Raw genomic sequence first — 19,763 nt, 5'->3', positions numbered from 1 at the left:
CCTATCTTTATTTTGATCAGTGTTCCAAAAGTAATTACTTAAGTTGCTTCTTTAAGGTAAGAGCATTAAAGGTTATGGAGTTAAGACAGATCAGCCACGATCTAACTGAATGGCACAACAAGCTCAAAGGGTGGAGTATCTCCAGGCCATGTGCTTCCAGCATTTCATGTCAACCTCCTGATCTGGATAATTCAGCTCTACAGAGGTCAGTGCATTTGCCAACTGAAACATTTATTGCCCATCCCTAGTTGCCCTTAAGAAACTAGGGATAGGCAATAAATGCCCATGAGGAGCTTAGTGTTCCTTTGCTAAATGTGTGGAATTGGTCGGCACGGTAGCACAGTGGTTAGCACTGCTGCTTCACAGCTCCAGGGACCTGGGTTCGATTCCCGGCTTGGGTCTCTGTGTGGAGTTTGCACATTCTCCTCGTGTCTGCGTGGGTTTCCTCTGGGTTCTCCAGTTTCCTCCCACAGTCCAAAGATGTGCGGGTTAGGTTCATTGGCCATGCTAAAATTGCCCCTTAGTGTCCTGAGATGCGTAGGTGAGAGAGATTAGCGGGTAAACATGTAGGGATATGGGGGTAGGGCCTGGATGGGATTGTGGTCGGTGCAGACTCGATGGGCCAAATGGCCTCTTTCTGCACTGTAGGCTTTCTATGATTCTATGGTCCCTTTAGAAAGAAAATGTCCTATCTTTAATGACATAACGCCTTTAGAATATTTGAAATAGTTGAATGCAAGGACATCATCACATTTTAGTACATTATAGTCAAATGGTGTTACCATCACTGAATCACTGAAGGTCAGCATCCTTGGGGTTACCATTGACCAGAAACACATCTGGACTCATCACATAAACACAATGTCTACAAGAGCAGGTCGGATGCTAGGAATACTGCAGCAAGTAACTCACCTCCTGACTCCCCAAAGCCTGTCCACCATCTACAAGGCACAAGTCAGGAGTGTGATGGAATACTCCCCACTTGCCTGGATGGCTGCAGCTTCAACAACACTCAAGGAGCTTGCCACCATCTAGGACAAAGCAGCCCCGCTTGATTGACACCGCATCCACAAAACATCACTACTGACGCTCAGTAGCAGCAGTGTTTATTAGCTACAAGATACACTGCAGCAATTCACCAAAGATCCTTAGACAGCACCTTCCAAACCTACACCACCACCTTCTCAAGGGCAACTTCCATCTAGAAGGACGAGGACAGCAGATACATGGGAACACCACCACCTGCAAGTTCCCCTTCAAGCCACTCACCATCCTGACTTGGAAATATATCGGCCGTTCCTTCGCAGTTGCTGGGTCAAAATCCTGGGATTCCTTCCCTAACGGCATTGTGGGTCAACCCACAGCATGTGGACTGCAGCTATTCAAGAAGGCAGCTCACCACCACTTTCTCAAGGGCAACTAGGGATGGGCAATAAATGCTGGCCTAGCCAGCGACGCCCATGTCCCACCACTGAGTTTTTTAAAAAAGGCAACAAAGAACTAGCTATCAATATTTGCAAATCAATTTCAGGCTAAATGGGAAAAATATTGACTCGATTGGAATAGCTATTTTCTTCAATATGTTACATCACCCTCTCTAACATTCTGCGCGGCACATTCTGGGCGGCACAGTAGCACAGGGGCGGCACGGTAGCACAGGGGGCGGCACGGTAGCACAGTGGTTAGCACTGCTGCTTCACAGCTCCAGGGTCCCGGGTTCGATTCCCGGCTCGGGTCACTGTCTGTGTGGAGTTTGCACATTCTCCTCGTGTCTGCGTGGGTTTCCTCCGGTTTCCTCCCACAGTCCAAAGATGTGCGGGTTAGGTTGATTGGCCAGGTTAAAAATTGCCCCTTAGAATACTAACATGCGTAGGTTAGAGGGATTAGCGGGTAAAATATGTGGGGGTAGGGCCTGGGTGGGATTGTGGTCGGTGCAGACCCGATGGGCCGAATGGCCTCCTTCTGCACTGTAGGGTTTCTATGATTCTATGATTACATCGACACTGACTCTCTGCTACATTTTCTAGAATGTAATGAATTAAGATAGATGTTTGAGTGATTTGGGAGCACACAAGTCAATCATTCTTTTTGTGGCACAGAGGGAAGCATCTTCCAAATACTTTGAACAGTTGATCTTTGAATGTACGTCTACAAGTTTGACAGTTACCAGTTTACACAGCCTGGGGCAGTTCTGCGATGTGACAGCTTAACACTGTATATTTAATGAAAGTCATTGCACAACATCTTAACCATAAATGCTATGAAGAGGGAATAGAAATAATTTAAATATGTGTTTAGTTGGATGTTGTGGCAAAGTGCTGAGCTGTAAAAAGGTTATGACTCCCTACACAAGGGGTTTCTGCCAGGATGTGCTGTATCTCATAGAATCACAAAATCCTTACAGTGCAGAAGGAGGCCATTCGGCTCATCGAGCCTGCACCGACAACAATCTCACCCAGGTCCTACCCCCATAACCACATATTTACCCTGCTAATCCCCCTGACACGAAGGGGCAATTTAGCATGGCCATCTTTGGAGTGTGGGAGGAAACCGGAGCACTCGGAGGAAACCCATGCAGACACGGGGAGAATGTGCAAACTCCACACAGAACAGTCATCCAAGGCTGGAATTGAACCCAGGTCCCTGGCACTGTGAGATAGCAGTGCTAACATAAGAACATAAGAAATAGGAGCAGGAGTAGGCCATCTAGCCCCTCGAGCCTGCCCCGCCATTCAATAAGATCATGGCTGATCTGACGTGGATCAGTACCACTTACCCGCCTGATCCCCATAACCCTTAATTCCCTTACCGATCAGGAATCCATCCATCCGCGCTTTAAACATATTCAGCGAGGTCGCCTCCACCACCTCAGTGGGCAGAGAATTCCAGAGATTCACCACCCTCTGGGAGAAGAAGTTCCTCCTCAACTCTGTCTTAAACCGACCCCCCTTTATTTTGAGGCTGTGTCCTCTAGTTTTAACTTCCTTACTAAGTGGAAAGAAGCTCTCCACCTCCACCCTATCCAGCCCCCGCATTATCTTATAAGTCTCCATAAGATCCCCCCTCATCCTTCTAAACTCCAACGAGTACAAACCCAATCTCCTCAGCCTCTCCTCATAATCCAAACCCCTCATCTCCGGTATCAACCTGGTGAACCTTCTCTGCACTCCCTCCAATGCCAATATATCCTTCCTCATATAAGGGGACCAATACTGCACACAGTATTCCAGCTGCGGCCTCACCAATACCTCTGTGCCGCCATGCGAATTTGGGTGTAGATATGCCGAAAGTCGGCCAAACTAGCAGAAAAGATTGTAGAATTTCAAGTGCAAATTAAGTCCCATGCAAATTTAAGTTTCCACAATCCATTGCACTAACATTAATTAACATAATCACTTTAAAATGGCCTGACCCACAAAGCAGGCCACACTCTCAGATTTAATTAATCACGATTGCAAGTTACCACTACTCACGGCACTTTGCAGGCATTTGATGCGGCTCAACTAAAAGCCACAATTCATTAGCCGTTGAATTTTCTTTTAGTTTGTTAAGAAACTGGCTACTGTATCCCAATATAAGAGCAAGTGGCTCTGTAAAGATTTTATAAAGTCATTTTCAATTGTTTAAAATCGAGTTACTCACAGGTCGCAGATTACAAACTGACCAACACTACTTAAACCCATTTTCAGCTTCATTAACCAAACTTCATCAAGTGAACACATTTAATTAAAAATATCAATATTTGTTTTAAAACAGTAGCATTTTGCCTAGTTGTGCTGGATTATGGCTGAATTTACATTCAATATGGATATTTTTCAGGCTGGAGCGAGGTTTGTAGTGTAATTCTCCATCTGCCACTTCTTTGCCCACTCTCCTAGCCTGTCCAAATCCTTCTGCAGCCCTCCCTGCTTCCTCAATACTACTATCATCAGCAAACTTAGTAACAATGCTTTCAGTTCCTTCCTCCAAATCATTAATGCATATTGTGAAAAGTTGTGGTCCCAGCACTGGCCCCTGAGGCACACCACTAGCCACCGGTTGGGATCTCGAGAAAGACCCCTTTATCCCCACTCTCTGCCTTCTGCCAGTGAACCATTCCTCTATCCATGCCAGGATCTTACCCTTAACACCATGGGCACTTAACTTATTTAACACTCTCCTATGCAGAACCTTATCAAAGGCCTTCTGGAAATCTAAATAAATCACATCCACTGGTTCCCTTTTATCTAACTTCCTTGTTCCCTCCTCAAAGAGCTCTAACAGATTTGTCAGACATGACCTCCCCTTGACAAAGCCGTGCTGACTCAGTCTTACTTTATCATGCACTTCCAAGTACTCTGCGATCTCATCTTTAATAATTGTTAATGAAGATATGGTTCCAGGGACGAGAAACATCAATAATGAAGAATGGTTCCAGGGACAAGAAACATCAATTATGAAGATAGATTGGAGAGGTTGGGACTGTTCTCCTTGAAGAGAAGATGACTAAGAGGAAATTTGATAGAGATAGACCGTAGATAGAGAGAAATTGTTCCTGCTCGGAAAAGGATCGAGAATGAGAGGGCACAGTTTTAAAGTGTTTTGCAAAAGAAGCAAATGTGATGTGAGAAAAAAACTTCTAGGCACTACCTGAAAATGTGGTGTAGGCAGGTTCAATCAAGGAATTCAAGAGGGCAATCAATGAGTATTTGAATAGAAACAATGTGCAAGGGTGTGGGGAAAGGGCAGGGGAATGGCACTAAGTCATGATGCTCGCTTGGAGAGCCGGTGCAGACACAATGGGCCAAACGGTCTCCTTCTGCAACTGCCAAAATTCTGCAGTTCTGTGAAGTTTGAACAGAAAGTTGTTGGGAAAAAATCCTTTTAGTAATGATTTGAGCCCAATGCACTTTAAGTGAAAATTCTGCCCAAAGTTGTACAATTCAACTATCCCAGGTGGGGGCAGCAAACAAGGAGGGAACAATCAGAGGGAAAGGGCACTCTTGGAGACACTGTCATCGACTTCTCACTGGATGGTAAAAGGGTGAACAGCAGTCGTAACTGGGAGCAAATGACATCAAAAGCTTCCTGGCACAGAGTGATACATTACAATGGGGACCCATAAAGAGGAAAGGATGTGATGAAAATGATTAAACAATCCTAAACAGAAACATTTGTACACTTGACAATGATAAGTGCTCAAAAAGTGCTGGAACTTTGAAAATTTATTAACAAAATGTTCATAATGCTAACGTTACCAAATCTCGGAGTGCAAGATGTTAAAAAAAAGAAAGGTATGACATTTAGAAACAAAGTTAGAGCATTTGGTACAAAAACAGAAAATGCTGGAAAAACTCAGCAGGTCTGTTAGCATCGGTGGAGAGAGAATAGGGTCAATGTTTCGAGTCAGGATGACTCTTTGTCGTGCACTGAAAAAGGGTCATCCTGACTCGAAACGTTGGCTCTATTCTCTCTCCACAGATGCTGTCAGACCTGCTGAGATTTTCCAGCGTTTTCTATTTTTGTTTCAGATTACAATATCCGCAGTATTTTGCCTTCACCTTAGGGCATTTGGTAGCTTAGAACTGAAATGTGCACCAATGTTAGACCTAACAAATGTTTTATCAAACTGCTTTTTAGTAAAACTTACCACTTCCTCGTCTGACAACTCCCGCCCCTGAATGCTGCTGTTCTCCCGTACAGCCTGCTGGTGTTTCCTCCCTTTTATGTGGCTGAAGAGATAGACCTCAGAAGTGATCTTTGGAACAAAAAGTGACAAACAACATTTCAAACTCAGTGAATTAATTGGCACATCCTTTAGCAGTTAACAGTAGTAGGATATTCACACGGACCACTACCACAGTTCCTTCAAACCAGCCAACTTGTTTTTTTTTCAAACTATTCCTATTTCCACATCGTGGAGATGCCGGCGTTGGACTGGGGTGGGCACAGTAAGAAATCTCACAACACCAGGTTAAAGTCCAACAGGTTTGTTTGGAATCACGAGCTTTTGGAGCGCTGCCCCTTCCTCAGGTGAGAGACACTCACCTGAGGAAGGAGCAGCGCTCCAAAAGCTCGTGATTCCAAATCAACCTGTTGGACGTTAACCTGGTGTTGTGACACTTCTTATTATTTCCACATCCATAAAGAACCTCTACTTGGCATGGTGTAAAGAAACTTGTCAGAACCTTTAGGAACAGAATGAAGGTTATTTGATCCAACAATCCCATTGCTTTGCATCAATCAATCCCCAGCCACCTGCATTCTCACCACACCTCTTAATCTCTCTCTTGAGCTCACTGATATTTTTTCAAAGCACTCCCTAGGTAAGTTTTCCAAAATATAATTCCAGCCAATTTCAGTAATCCATAACTTTATAATTTGTGTCCTTTGTTAACTTTGTCACTTCCCTTGAAGATTTCATTAAGTCACCTCGAACCCTCTGTTTTCCAAAGGAACCAGTTCATTTTGTTCAATATTTTCCTGCTAGTCAGGCAGTACTCTACTTTCATTGCTTCTCCAGTCAGACCATTAAAGTTGCAAGCGATGACAAATACCTACCAACACATTGCACAAGGAGCAATGTTTTTTGCGTTCGTATGGAGTTAGTTTGGGAGCGTAGTCAGTGTTAGCATGCCTGCCGCTGCTAAGCTCAGCTGCTTTCTCTTTCCGTTGTTCTATCTGCTCCATGTGCCTCCGACTGCTTTCGTCATGCTGAATAGAAGACAAAACAGATGTGGAAGTCGCTGTCTACAACAAGCAGTTATAGAGTCAGAGTCATAGAGGTTTACAGCATGGAAACAGGCCCTTCCGTCCAACTTGTCCACGCTGCCCTTTTTTTTAAACCCCTAAGCTAGTCCCAATTGCCCGCATTTGGCCCATATTCCTCTATACCCATCTTACCCATGTAACTGTCTAAATGCTTTTTAAGAGACAAAATTGTACCTACCTCTGCTACTACTTCCGGCAGCTTGTTCCAGACACTTACCACCCTGTGTGAGAAAAAATTGCCCCTCTGGACACTTTTGTATCTCTCCCCTCTCACCTTAAACCTGTGCCCTCTAGTTTTAGACTCCCCTACCTTTGGGAAAAGATATTGACTATCTAGCTGATCTATGCCCCTCATTATTTTATAGACCTCTATAAGATCACTCCTCAGCCTTCTACGCTCCAGAGAAAAAAGTCCCAGTCTATTGAGCCTCTCCTTATAACTCAAACCATCAAATCCCAGTAGCATCCTCGTAAATCTCTTCTGCACTCTTTCTAGTTTAGTTTAATAATATCTTTAATGTTCCTTAATGTTCAGTTAATGTTCTTCTGCTGGTTCTTCACTCAAGTTAAATTTAAAACGCAAATCAAATAACAACCTATGCTCTCTGTATCTCCCCATTACCACATTTCCCTCCACTTTCTACCTTTGCGGTACCAAACCCACAAGGTTCTGCTCCTGTCTGTTCAAAAGACACTTTGAATACTGTGTACAGGTTTGGTCTGCTTAAGGAAGGTTCACCTGCCTGTCAGGGGCTGCGACAACGGTTCAATTGCTGGAACGAGAGGGCTGTCCTATGAAGAGAGATTGAGTAAAATAGCCCTCTACTCTCTGGAACTTGGAAGAGTGGATCTCATTGGAATGCATAAAATTCATAGAAGACTCATAAGGTAGGGGCTTCATTAGGGTAATTTCCCAGCTAGTGAGTTTAGATCCAGGACTCTCTGGATATGAGGTCAGCTATTTAGGACTGAGGCAAGGAGAAATCGGACTGTGGGAGGAAACCGGAGCACCCGGAGGAAACCCACGCAGACACGGGGAGAACATGCAGATTCCGCACAGACAGTGACCCAAGGCTGGAATCGAACCTGGGTCCCTGGCGCTGTGAGGTAGCAGTGCTAACCACTGTGCCACCGTGCTTCTCCAACATGTTCAGTTGCTTTCCATCCTCTGTTTTCTTTTGTTTTAATCTTGTTCATGTCCTGCACTGAAGATTTTGGCTTTTACTTCATTAAAAGGAAAGATAACGCTCGACAAAGCGAGATTTTCACTTTCCATTTAACTATCTATGATATTGATCTACCCCCTATAGAATCGGAGTAATCATAAATCTACGCAGTCAGTTTCTATTTATTCAGCTTTAATATCAGCCATGTCACCATGTTTGAAACCACATAGAATGACGACTGATTTGGTTTCAGGTTATCTCCAGTTTCTACAGCTAGACAATATCATACGGAAGTGGAGTGACTAGTTTACTGTGGTTCACCAAAACCCCGGGTACCAGGCAAGAATGCATCTTTTCAGCTGTTTAAAGTAGGAGACCAGTTGTTCGGTTTAGCATTGGATGAATGAATGGCTTACAACTAGACTGGCAAGTGATGGGTGTTTCACAGGATTAAAATCCATACGAAGTAAAGCCATTTATGAAGTTAGGCAAGACTAATTATAGCAACACAAGTTCCAATTCATGCTTGATTTCTGACAATGTATTTAATTATTCAGATTTTAAAAAACTAGTTCACAAGATGCGGGCATCGCTGGCTAGTCCAGCATTTATTGCCCATCCCTAATTACCCTCGAGAAGAAGGTGGCATGCTGCCTCCTTGAAAAGCTGCAGTCCATGTGTTGTCAGAACACCCACAGTGCTGTTTGAAAGGGAGTTCCATGATTTGACCCAGCAACAATGAAAGACAGTGAATAACTGAAGTCTGATTCTGTTTAAAGCCATGATGTGGAGATGCCGGCGTTGGACTGGGGTAAACAGAGTAAGAAGTTTAACAACACCAGGTTAAAGTCCAACAGGTTTAAACCTGTTGGACTTTAACCTGGTGTTGTTAAACTTCTTACTCTGTTTAAAGCCCCAGCCTCCCCTGTTTAAAAATTGGATTCCTTGTTCAGTGATAATTATTAGCTGACAGAGTATTCCATGTTCAAGTTGCTATTTTCATCCATTTCCTACAATTGTATTTTACACATTGTTTCCCTAATTCATAGAATCCCGACAGTGCAGAAGGAGGCCATTCAGCCCATCAAGTCTGCACCAACCACAATTCCACCCTATTTCCATAATCCCACATATTTACCCTGCTAGTCCCCCTGACACTAGGGTAAATTTAGCATGGCCAATCAACCTAACCCGCACATCTTTGGACTGTGGGAGGAAACTGGAGCACCTGAAGGAAACCCATGCAGACATGGGGAGAATGTGCAAACTCCACACAGTGAGCCGAGGCTGGAATTGAATGGGCGGCATGGTGGCACAGTGGTTAGCACTGCTGCCTCACAGCGCCAGGGACCCACGTGTTCGATTCCCGGCTTGGGTCACTGTCTGTGTGGAGTTTGCACGTTCTCCCTGTGTCTGCGTGGATTTCCTCCGGGTGCTCCGGTTTCCCCCCACATTCTGAAAGACGTGCTGGTTAGGGTGCATTGACCTGAACAGGCGCCGGTGTGTGGCTGCTAGGGGAATTTCACAATAACTTCATTGCAGTGTTAACGTAAGCCTTACTTGTGACTAATAAATAAACTTTAAAACTGGGTCCCTGGGGCCGTGAGGCAGCAGTGCTAACCACTGTGTCACCAAGAATCATAATTCTTTCCTCCATTCTTTGAAAAAAAATCAGCGAATAAGTTTGTTCAAATTAATATGATGGTTGGATGGCATCAGGTTGTGAAGTGTGTGGACTTGGTCAGGGCCAGCTTTGATACCTCACCATTGGCCTCCTACCCTGACCTTGATGCCAACTAACCTTATTTCTCATGGAGCTATGCAACTGACATGAGCGGAATGGTTCCTCCCTGACTGTGAAGACATGACATGGCAGGTGTCTATGCATTGGGAATTAACTGAAAAAGTAACACCTTTGAATTATATTTTAGCCTTGGGGAGAATAATTACCTATGAAATGTCTTAGAAATGACTTTTATAAAGAAAAGAAACGTTTAGAGTGATTTAGTGCCTTTGAATGTGCTCAAAACGCTTTACATTTTGAAACTACCATTCTCGAAGCTAATCCACACTCTAATCCTAGCTCTACTAGGAAAGTAATAAATTTATTTCTAGGTTTTAAATGTGAATCGTCTGTGACAAGTGCAAAGATCTGCATCAACAAATGGGACACCCTCACAAGATCTGCCTGAACCACCAGAAATCCATGATTCAGATGCTTGAATGCTCATCTTAAAAACAGGACAAGCAAACTCATTAAGAACTCAACACGAGTCGTTTGGTGCCTCCTCCAATGCAGGTCCTTGTCTTGGAAAGGTGCCAAATGACATGCTTGTAAGAGAAATATAAAGTGGATTGGTTCTGTACCAGGTGATACCGAGTGACACATGTATTCAATCGGATCCAATTTGAGGATTGCCGCTGAAAGACCAAGACCCCAACTTAGTCGAGTCCTTAATAACTCTTGGTCCTTAGATACCAATCAAACAAGAGCTGCAAACATTGCGACGAGTCCTTGTGAGGATCAGCAAAAATGATTCTGTTCTCTGTTTATATTGTACCTTCAGCTGGATCTTCTTTTGCAGTTCCTCCATAGCTTCTTGTTGCGCCGCACTAAGTGCAGCCAACCTCTCTTCTCGCTCCCTGCCAATAGAGTAACAGCCATTAGGAGAAGAACATAGAAGGAAAATAGACGCAAGATGTGCAGTGATGCGGGGCTTTTTCTAACTGATCCCTATCATGGAAGAGATCAGACTGAAGGAACTCACTTTACAGGGTGGGAAGTTATACCTCCATGAGAAATAAGGTTAGTTGGCATCAAGGTCAGGATAGGAGGCCAATGGTGAGCAATGTGTACTCCTGTCTGTATAACATAAACTGACTTTGAGAAAAGACTGCATGATCAGACACATCCAAAGTAAGTTTTGAATGATTAAATAAGTCTATTTAAAATATAATGCAAATTTGCAACGTAGCCCTGTGAATGTCAGCAGGGTATTAAACCACTGACAGTATGGCGCAAGTCAGGAGTGTAATGGAATACTCTCCCCTTTCTGGATGAGTGCAGTTCCAATAACATTCAGGAAACTTGACACCATCCAGGACAAAGCAGCCTGTTTGATCGAACCCCATCCACAACATTCACTCCCTCCTCCATTGACTCACGGTAGTAACAGTGTGTACCATCTACAAGATGCACTGCAGGAATTCACCAAGTCTCTTTAGGCAGCATCTTCCAAACCCATGACCACTACCATCTGGAAGGACAAAAGCAGCAGACAGGTGGGGACACCACCACCTGGAGGTTCCCCTCCAAGCCAATCACCATCCTGACTTGAAAACGTATACTGCTGTTCCTTCATTGTTGCTGGGTCAAAATCCTTGAATTCCCTCCCTAACTGCACTTTTGGTGTACCTATACCTCAGGGACTGCAGCAACTCATCAACATCACCTTCTCAGGGAAATTAGGGGTGGGCAATAACTCAAGAGAATCACAACAGTGCAGAAGGAGGCCATTCGGCCCATTGGGCCTGCACTGCCAACAATCCCAACCAGGCCCTATCCCTGTAACCCGACATCTTTACCCTGCTGATCCTCCTGACACTAAGGGGCAGTTGAGCATGGCTAATCCACCTAACCTTCACATCTTTGGATACTAAGAGGCAAGTTAGCATGGCCAATCCACCTAACCCGCACATCTTTGGACACTAAGAAGCAATTTAGCATGGCCAATCCACCTAACCTTCACATCTTTGGACTGTGGGAGGAAACCCATGCAGGCATGGGGAGAACGTCAAATTCCACGCAGACAGTGACCCAAGGCCGGAATTGAACCCGGGTCCCTCGCGCTGTGAGACAGCAGTGCTAACCACTGTGCCTAAATGCTGGCCTAGCTAGCAAAGCCAACATCGCTTGAATTAAGGACCCCTAAAGTTTATCCTGTCCTAAAACGCACACTCTCCAAAAATGGACCGAATGGTAATCAGGACCAGGAAAGATGAGTTATATTTTCTTTCCCAAATACACAGCAACTTTCTAGTGGCCCAAATGCAGCTGCCAGTGAAATCAGCATATTTAGTCTGTGGCCTTGGGGGTTGGTATGTCATAGCATTACACCAATTGGCTCCAGGGGCCTGCACAGGAATCTGCTTAACAAGTGTCACAAACCTCGCTCTTTCACGTGCTGCATCTTCCCTTGCTTTCTCCTTCTCTTGTCGCTGTTGCTCAATCCGTGCCTCTTGTTCTCTCCTTTTCAGCAACAGTTCCTCCACACGAGCCTGGCGTTCTGCCTCTAATGCTCGCTTGCGTTCCTGCACTCAGACACATCATTTTTTTTTTTACATAGAGGTTTCTATTATTGCAATGAAGAAGATCAAAAATTATGTAATACTTTTCAGAATTGCCATTGTCTTTTCGTTGACTTCTGACTGGGGCACACAAAGGCAGCTGCCCTCCAGTTATTAGACCAAATGTATATCATTAGTGCGAATCCCTCGACAATGCCAAGGGACCTGGGGGTCCTTGTGCATGAGACGCAAAAACCCAGTCTGCAGGTGCAACATGTGATCAAGAAGGCAAATGGGATGTTGGCCTATATCGCAAGGGGGATAGAATATAAAAGCAGAGATGTCTTGCTGCATCTGTACTGGGCATTGGTGAGGCTGCAGCTGGAATACTGTGTGCAGTATTGGTCCCCTTATTTGCGGAAGGATATATTGGCCTTGGAGGGAGTGCAGAGAAGGTTCACCAGGTTGATACCAGAGATGAGGGGTGTTGATTATGAGGAGAGACTGAGCAGATTGGGTTTGTACTCGTTGGAATTTAGAAGGCTGAGGGGGGATCTTATAGAGACCTATAAGATAATGAAGGGGCTGGATAGGGTAGAGGTGGACAGATTCTTTCCACTTAGAAAGGAAACTAGAACTAGAGGGCACAGCCTCAAAATAAAGGGGGGTCAGTTTAGGACAGAGTTGAGGAGGAACTTCTTCTCTCAGAGGGTGGTAAATCTCTGGAATTCTCTGCCCACTGAAGTGGTGGAGGCTATCTCGTTGAATATGTTTAAATCACGGATAGATGGATTCCTGATCGGTCAGGGAATTAGGGGTTATAGGGATCAGGCGGGTAAGTGGAACTGATCCACTTCAGATCAGCCATGATCTTATTGAATGGCGGGACAGGCTCGAGGGGCTAGATGGCCTACTCCTGCTCCTATTTCTTATGTTCTTATGTAACTGCAGTTATACTTAACCCTGTCCACACATTTTCAGAAGGGTCACTTGATAAAGAGCGGAAGCAGCTACTGTGGCCAATTTTGCCCTCTGTAACCATGTTCGTGCTAGTTAACTTTAGCACTCTTTCACCTAATAACTCGATTTGGAACAGACTCTGTAGTTGGGCCTTTGGCTCAGTTATTCGTGGGTTAAACTCACTCAACCATTAAAGAATTGTATACAATAGGTGCAATCTCACTCTGATGTTCCAAATTAAATGCTTTATTTGCAAGTGCTTCAAGTATCGCATCATATCCGGTGTCCAGTAAATAAATCGCAAATATTTTTACAACTTCACGCCTAGAATGATTTGATTTATTATTGTCACTTGTATTAACGTACAGTGAAAAGTATTGTTTCTTGCGCGCTGTACGGACAGAGCATACCGTTCATAGAGAAGGAAACGAGAGAGTGCAGAATGTAGTGTTACAGTCATGAGATTGATGTTTATAGGGTAATAGAGTGTGATAACTACAAGCTCCATGGTACATGATGGTTGATGAGGTTGAGAAGAAAGGACACTTCTACCTGCATGGTGCCTTGACACATCATTTTGGATAATCTTAAAAGGGCTCAGTTATTGCAGTTGAAAGTTATTTACTATTGTTAAATTATCTCAGAAATGCAATGACTAATATAAGAGCAAAGAAAATTACAGCACAGGAACAGGCCCTTCGGCCCTACAAGCCTGCACTGACCATCTGCCCGACTTAACTAAAACCCCCTACCCTTCTGGGGACCATATCCCTCTATTTCCATCTCATCCATGTACTTGTCAAGACGCCCCTTAAAAGTCACTACCGTATCCGCTTCCACTACTTCACCCGGCAACGAGTTCCAGGAACCCACCACTCTCTGTGTAAAAAATCTGCCTCGTACATCTCTTTTAAACCTTGCCCCTCGCACTTTAAACCTATGCCCCCTAGTAATTGACTCTTCCACCCTGGGAAAAAGCTTCTGACTATTCACTCTGTCCATGCCTCTCATAATCTTGTAGACTTCTATCAGGTCTCCCCTCAACCTCCGTCGCTCCAGTGACAAACCAAGTTTCTCCAACCTCTCCTCATAGCTAACGCCCTCCATACCAGGCAACATCCTGGTAAATCTTTTCTGCACCCTCTCCAAAGCCTCCACATCCTTCTGGTAGTGCGGCGACCAGAATTGAACACTATATTCCAAGTGCGGCCTAACTAAAGTTCTATAAAGCTGCAACATGACTTGCCAATTTTTAAACTCAATGCCCCAGCCGATGAAGGCAAGCATGCCGTATATGTCTTCTTGACTACCTTCTCCACCTGCATTGCCACTTTCAGTGACCTGTGTACCTGTACACCCAGATCCCTTTGCCGAGCAATAGTCCTAAGGGTTCTGCCATTTACTGTATATTTCCTATCTGTATTAGACCTTCTGTATAATTTAAGTAGACTCTTGTGTAGTACTAAGGGGCTGAAGAGTGGAGGGGGGGGTGCGAAGGTATGAGGATCCCTTTTGTCAAAGGCACTATTCTTTACATGCGCTGCTGAACTATGGTACCTTCTGCCTGGGCTACTCAGAACTTGCTGTATGCAAAATAGCTGCTGTGTTTGCATACGGAAAAACAATGAAAAGCTTTTATCGTTTGTTAAGAGTTTTGTGGCATTGGGAAATATGATAGGGCCTTATATAAATACAAACTTTATTTCTTTTTGTCTTTCTTTCACCAGACCACCAGGAGAACTTCCCTTCTGCTTCAAACAGTATCACAAGGTCCTTAACACCAGAACGCAAACGATAGGAGTAGCAGACCATCCTGTCCATGCAGCCTGCTCCGGCATTCAATGTCATAGCTGAACTTGGGTATCAACTCCACTTTCCCACCCATTCCCCATATGCTTCGATTCCCTGAGACACCAAAGATCTGTCTTATCCCAGCCTTAAATAGAGGCAATGATGGAACATCCACAACCCTCTGGATTAGAGAATTCCAAAGATTCACAACCCTTTGAGTGAAGTAATTTCTCCACATCTCGATTTGAAATGATCATCCCCTTCACCCTCTCTGTGCCCCCATGTTCCAGGTTTCCCAGCCAATAGGAGCACCCTCTCAGTGTCTATCCTGTCAAGCCCCTTCAGAATACTCTATGTTTCAATGAGATCACCTCTCATGCTTATAACATCCAGATAATATATGCCAAATTTAATCATCCTCTCATCCCAAGGGACCAAACAGGTGAACCTCGCTGTACTGCCTCCCAATGCCACTAAATCATTCTTTAAATATGGAAATCAAAACTACACACAATTCCAGGTGTGGTCTCACAAAGTCCTGTATAATTGTCACAAGAATTCTTTATCCCTGAGCTTCAATCCCATTTGCCTTCCCAATTGCTCGCTGTACCCGGGTGCTAACTTTGTCTTCCTTGCATGAGCACACCAGGTCTCTCTGAACATCAATATTCACCAGTTTCATGCCTTTTAAAAAATATTCTGTTTTTCTATTCTTACGGTCAACATGAACATCCTCACACTTCCCCACATTAAACTCCATCTGCCATCTTGTTGCCCACTCACCGGACATACTCTGTTCCACCTTCTTCCGCCGGGAAAAAGAGACTTTTGACAGAAGAAGGTGGAAGAGAGAATGTCCGGGGTGCGTGGGGTCCTTAATTATGCTGGCTGCTTTTCCGAGTAGCGGTAAGTGTAGCCAGAGTCAGTGGATGGGAGGCTGGTTTGCGTGATGGGTTTCGTTCACGACCCTTTGTAGTTTCTTGCGGTCTGCAGAACAGAATGCTCAAAAAGCATTTTCTCAGAAAGCAAACCACCACAAATGAACGGAAGACACAACTCACCTCCTAAAATCAACCCTGAATATAGTCACATCAAGGAACACAGAACCAATGATTTGCACCAATGCAGCAAGATGGCAGCATGCTTTCAGGAAGGTCATGCTGGGAATCAGTCAGCCTAACACTAACCCTAAATCCAGGGCAAAACCACTTCCCTTTTATTCCTTTTTTGATACAGATCTGCTCAGACTGCATTTACAGGGGAATGATAGAACAGACGCAGTGGTTTTACTTAATAACAATGCTTATATAAAGAAGCAATCAAGAATCATAGAATCCCTCCAGTGCAGGAGGCCATTCAGCCCATCGAGTCTGCACCGACCACAATCCCACCCAGCCCCTATCCCCGTAGCCCCATGTATTTACCCTGCTAGTCCCTCTGATACTAAGGGGCAATTTACCATGGCCAATCAACCTAACCCGCACATCTTTGGCTTGATTCCAGAGCAAAACTCTTTCTGGAGTAAATGCAAAGGGAAAATAATTCACAGGCATTACAGTTGTAGAGTATAGAACATAGAACATTACAGCGCAGTACAGGCCCTTCGGCCCTCGATGTTGCGCCGGCCTGTGAAACCAATCTAAAGCCCATCTAACCTACACTATTCCAATATCATCCATACGTTTATCCAATGACCATTTAAATGCCCTTAATGTTGGCGAGTCCACTACTGTTGCAGGCAGGGCATTCCACATCCTTAGTACTCTCTGAGTAAAGAACCTACCTCTGGCATCTGTCCTATATCTATCACCCCTCAATTTAAAGCTATGTCCCCTCGTGCTAGCCATCACCATCCGAGGAAAAAGGCTCTCACTGTCCACCCTATCTAATCCTCTGATCATCTTATATGCCTCTATTAAGTCACCTCTTAACCTTCTTCTCTCTAACGAAAACAGCCTCAAGTCCCTCAGCCTTTCCTCATAAGACCTTCCCACCATACCAGGCAACATCCTGGTAAATCTCCTCTGCACCCTTTCCAATGCTTCCACATCCTTCCTATAATGCGGCGACCAGAACTGTACGCAATACTCCAAGTGCGGCCGCACCAGAGTTTTGTACAGCTGCAACATGACCTCATGGCTCTGAAACTCAATCCCTCTACCAATAAAAGCTAACACACCGTACGCCTTCTTAACAACCCTATCAATCTGAGTGCCAACTTTCAGGGATCTATGCACATGGACACCAAGATCTCTCTGCTCATCCACACTACCAAGTATCTTACCATCAGCCCAGTACTCTGTATTCCTGTTACTCCTTCCAAAGTGAATCACCTCACACTTTTCCACATTAAACTCCATTTGCCACCTCTCAGCCCAGCTCTGCAGTTTATCTATGTCCCTCTGTAACCTGCAACATCCTTCCGCACTGTCCACAACTCCACCGACTTGAGTGTCATCCGCAAATTTACGAACCCATCCTTCTACACCCTCATTCAGGTCATTTATAAAAATGACAAACAGCAGTGGCCCCAAAACAGATCCTTGCGGTACACCACTAGTAACTGAACTCCAGGATGAACATTTCCCATCAGCCACCACCCTCTGTCTTCTTACAGCTAGCCAATTTCTGATCCAAACCGCTAAATCACCCTCAATCCCATCCCTCCGTATCTTCTGCAATAGCCTACCATTGGGAACATTATCAAATGCTTTACTGAAATCCATGTACACCACATCAACTGCTTTACCCTTATCCACCTCTTTGGTCACCTTCTCAAAGAACTCAATAAGGTTTGTGAGGCACAACCTACCCTTCACAAACCCGTGTTGACTATCCCTAATCAAATCATTCCTTTCTAGATGATTATAAATATGCAGTCTATTAAATTAATTGTAATGCTTATTTCAATTTATACTCATGGTGAGTACAAAAAAAATCAATTAGCAAGGTGTTAGACAGGGTATTCATCCAGAATGTACCTACTCCTAAAAGAATGACTCTTCTCACTAAGGTAAAGCACCGGCATGTGTTTAAAATGCAGCACTGTTCCTCGGCTGGCCATGCCTTTGAAGCAGACTCGATATACATTTTCTTTCTCTGTATGGTTCTAACCTGCACAGCCTCATCCCGTGCTTGCTTCTCCTCTTGCCGACGATGTCGCTCTTCTTGCAGTTCATTCAGCCGCTGCTCGTACTCTTTCAGTTTTGCAAGAACATCGTGACGCTTGTTTTGAGCTTCCAACGTGTTGATGAAAGCAATTTCGTTAACCTGAAAGGACAGAAAAGATAAACAGATGAACATTTTCATTACTATGGGTGACGTTTGTAAATTAGACTGTTAACAGTTTATTGAATTTCCAAAGGGCCCATGGGCAGAGGTAAGCTGCATGGAGCAGTAGACATGATGTGGAGATGCCGGCGTCGGACTGGGGTAAACACAGTAAGAAGTCTCTTACAGAAAGAGACTTCTTACTGGAGCAGTAGACCTCAGGCTTATTTCCTTGTGCTGTTAGCTGGTCTCAGTTTGGCCGAAACGTGGTGACTATATTTCACATTGCCTTAAGGCAAAGAGGAAAAAATGAATCACTAAAGGATTCCACTCCTAATTACTGGCCAGTGACCACCTGCACATGAGGATATGAGGTAAAGGACATGATTGGACTCAACTGAGATACTGGTCAAGGTCGAAATATTACTGGTATGCATTGACGTGGGTCACACATTAAGGCGGCCCCTTTCTCTGAGGTAGCAGATGACTGTCGTTGAACAAGACCCCAAAAATACTTAGATCATTCAGGAGAAGAGGGAGGAAAAGAGGAAACATTTAAAAAGACTAGCTCATATATCTGGTCACATTTTAAGGTTTTGCCTTTACAAATTTTAGAATTTTCCTTTTTTACTCCTAGTTCTGACAAAAATCCAACACCTCGGGATTTTGATGGCATGATCATGTTGCATGAAGCCCACAGTGAAATATATTGTCTACTCTAACCTCTAAGTTACCAATACATAAATAACCTTGAGGTGCTGCTTTGAAACTCTCTTTTCTGTCCCCCGTTTATCAGTCCAGTCAGTCAACTTTTCAACAATGTTTCATCTCATGCTTGCTAATCTGAAGCACCTTATGTGAAAAGAACTGTACAAATATGTGTTGCTGCTGCTACCTTTTGATTGCAAGCAAGCTTTAAGAAAAGATCAAAGCAAAATTGATATTCATGTTTCAACTAATTTTGGATTTATATGCAACAGTGTAAAAAGAAAACTCAACAGTGTTCCTAAACCACTGTTCATGGCTGCCGGTGGTACTGGGATAATTCAGGCTCAACCCCAGAAGAATAGGGCGGCATGGTGGTTAGCACTGCTGCCTCTTAGCTCCAGGGACCCGGGTTCAATTCCTGGCTTGGGTCACTGTCTGTGTGGCATTTGCACATTCTCCCCATGTCTGCGTGGGTTTCCTCCGGGTGCTCCGGTTTCCTCCCACAGTCAAAAGATGTGTGGGTTAGGTTGATTGGCCATGCTAAATTGACCCTTAGTGTCAGGGGGGCCAGCTAGGGTAAATGCATGGGGTTACAGGAATGGGGCCTGGGTGGGACTGTGGTCAGAGCAGACTCGATGGGCCAAAAGGCCTCCTTCTGTACTGTAGTGATTCTATGAATCACCATTAACATTCTCAAATTCTGTACAAGCCACATCAAAATCTTGAAGATGTAACTTCAGCATCTCTCTTGGGCAGCACAGTGGTTAGCACTGCTGCCTCACAGTGCCGGGGACCCAGGGTTCGATTCCCGTCTTGGGTCACTGTCTGTGT

The 19,763-nt window shown here is 44.4% G+C and overlaps 1 protein-coding gene across 7 annotated transcripts in view; it reads right to left on the bottom strand.

Annotated features, from left to right (window-relative positions):
- Window positions 1-19,763, bottom strand: part of scaper (S-phase cyclin A-associated protein in the ER) — a 347,336-nt gene that overhangs the window by 217,440 nt on the left and 110,133 nt on the right. For all 7 annotated transcript variants that reach the window (XM_078199948.1, XM_078199949.1, XM_078199950.1 and 4 more), the window contains 5 exons: window positions 18,069-18,224; window positions 12,085-12,227; window positions 10,478-10,559; window positions 6,541-6,693; window positions 5,630-5,737 (listed from right to left, as the gene is read on the bottom strand). In XM_078199948.1, the coding sequence (XP_078056074.1) occupies window positions 5,630-5,737; window positions 6,541-6,693; window positions 10,478-10,559; window positions 12,085-12,227; window positions 18,069-18,224 (642 nt within the window). The remainder of the gene's footprint in view (window positions 1-5,629; window positions 5,738-6,540; window positions 6,694-10,477; window positions 10,560-12,084; window positions 12,228-18,068; window positions 18,225-19,763) is intronic.

Source organism: Mustelus asterias, chromosome 29 (assembly GCF_964213995.1).
Source record: "Mustelus asterias chromosome 29, sMusAst1.hap1.1, whole genome shotgun sequence".
Taxonomy (NCBI): Eukaryota; Metazoa; Chordata; class Chondrichthyes; order Carcharhiniformes; family Triakidae; genus Mustelus; species Mustelus asterias.
Note: the sequence above shows the minus strand (reverse complement) of the source record. Positions and strands in the feature narration are given on the sequence as shown.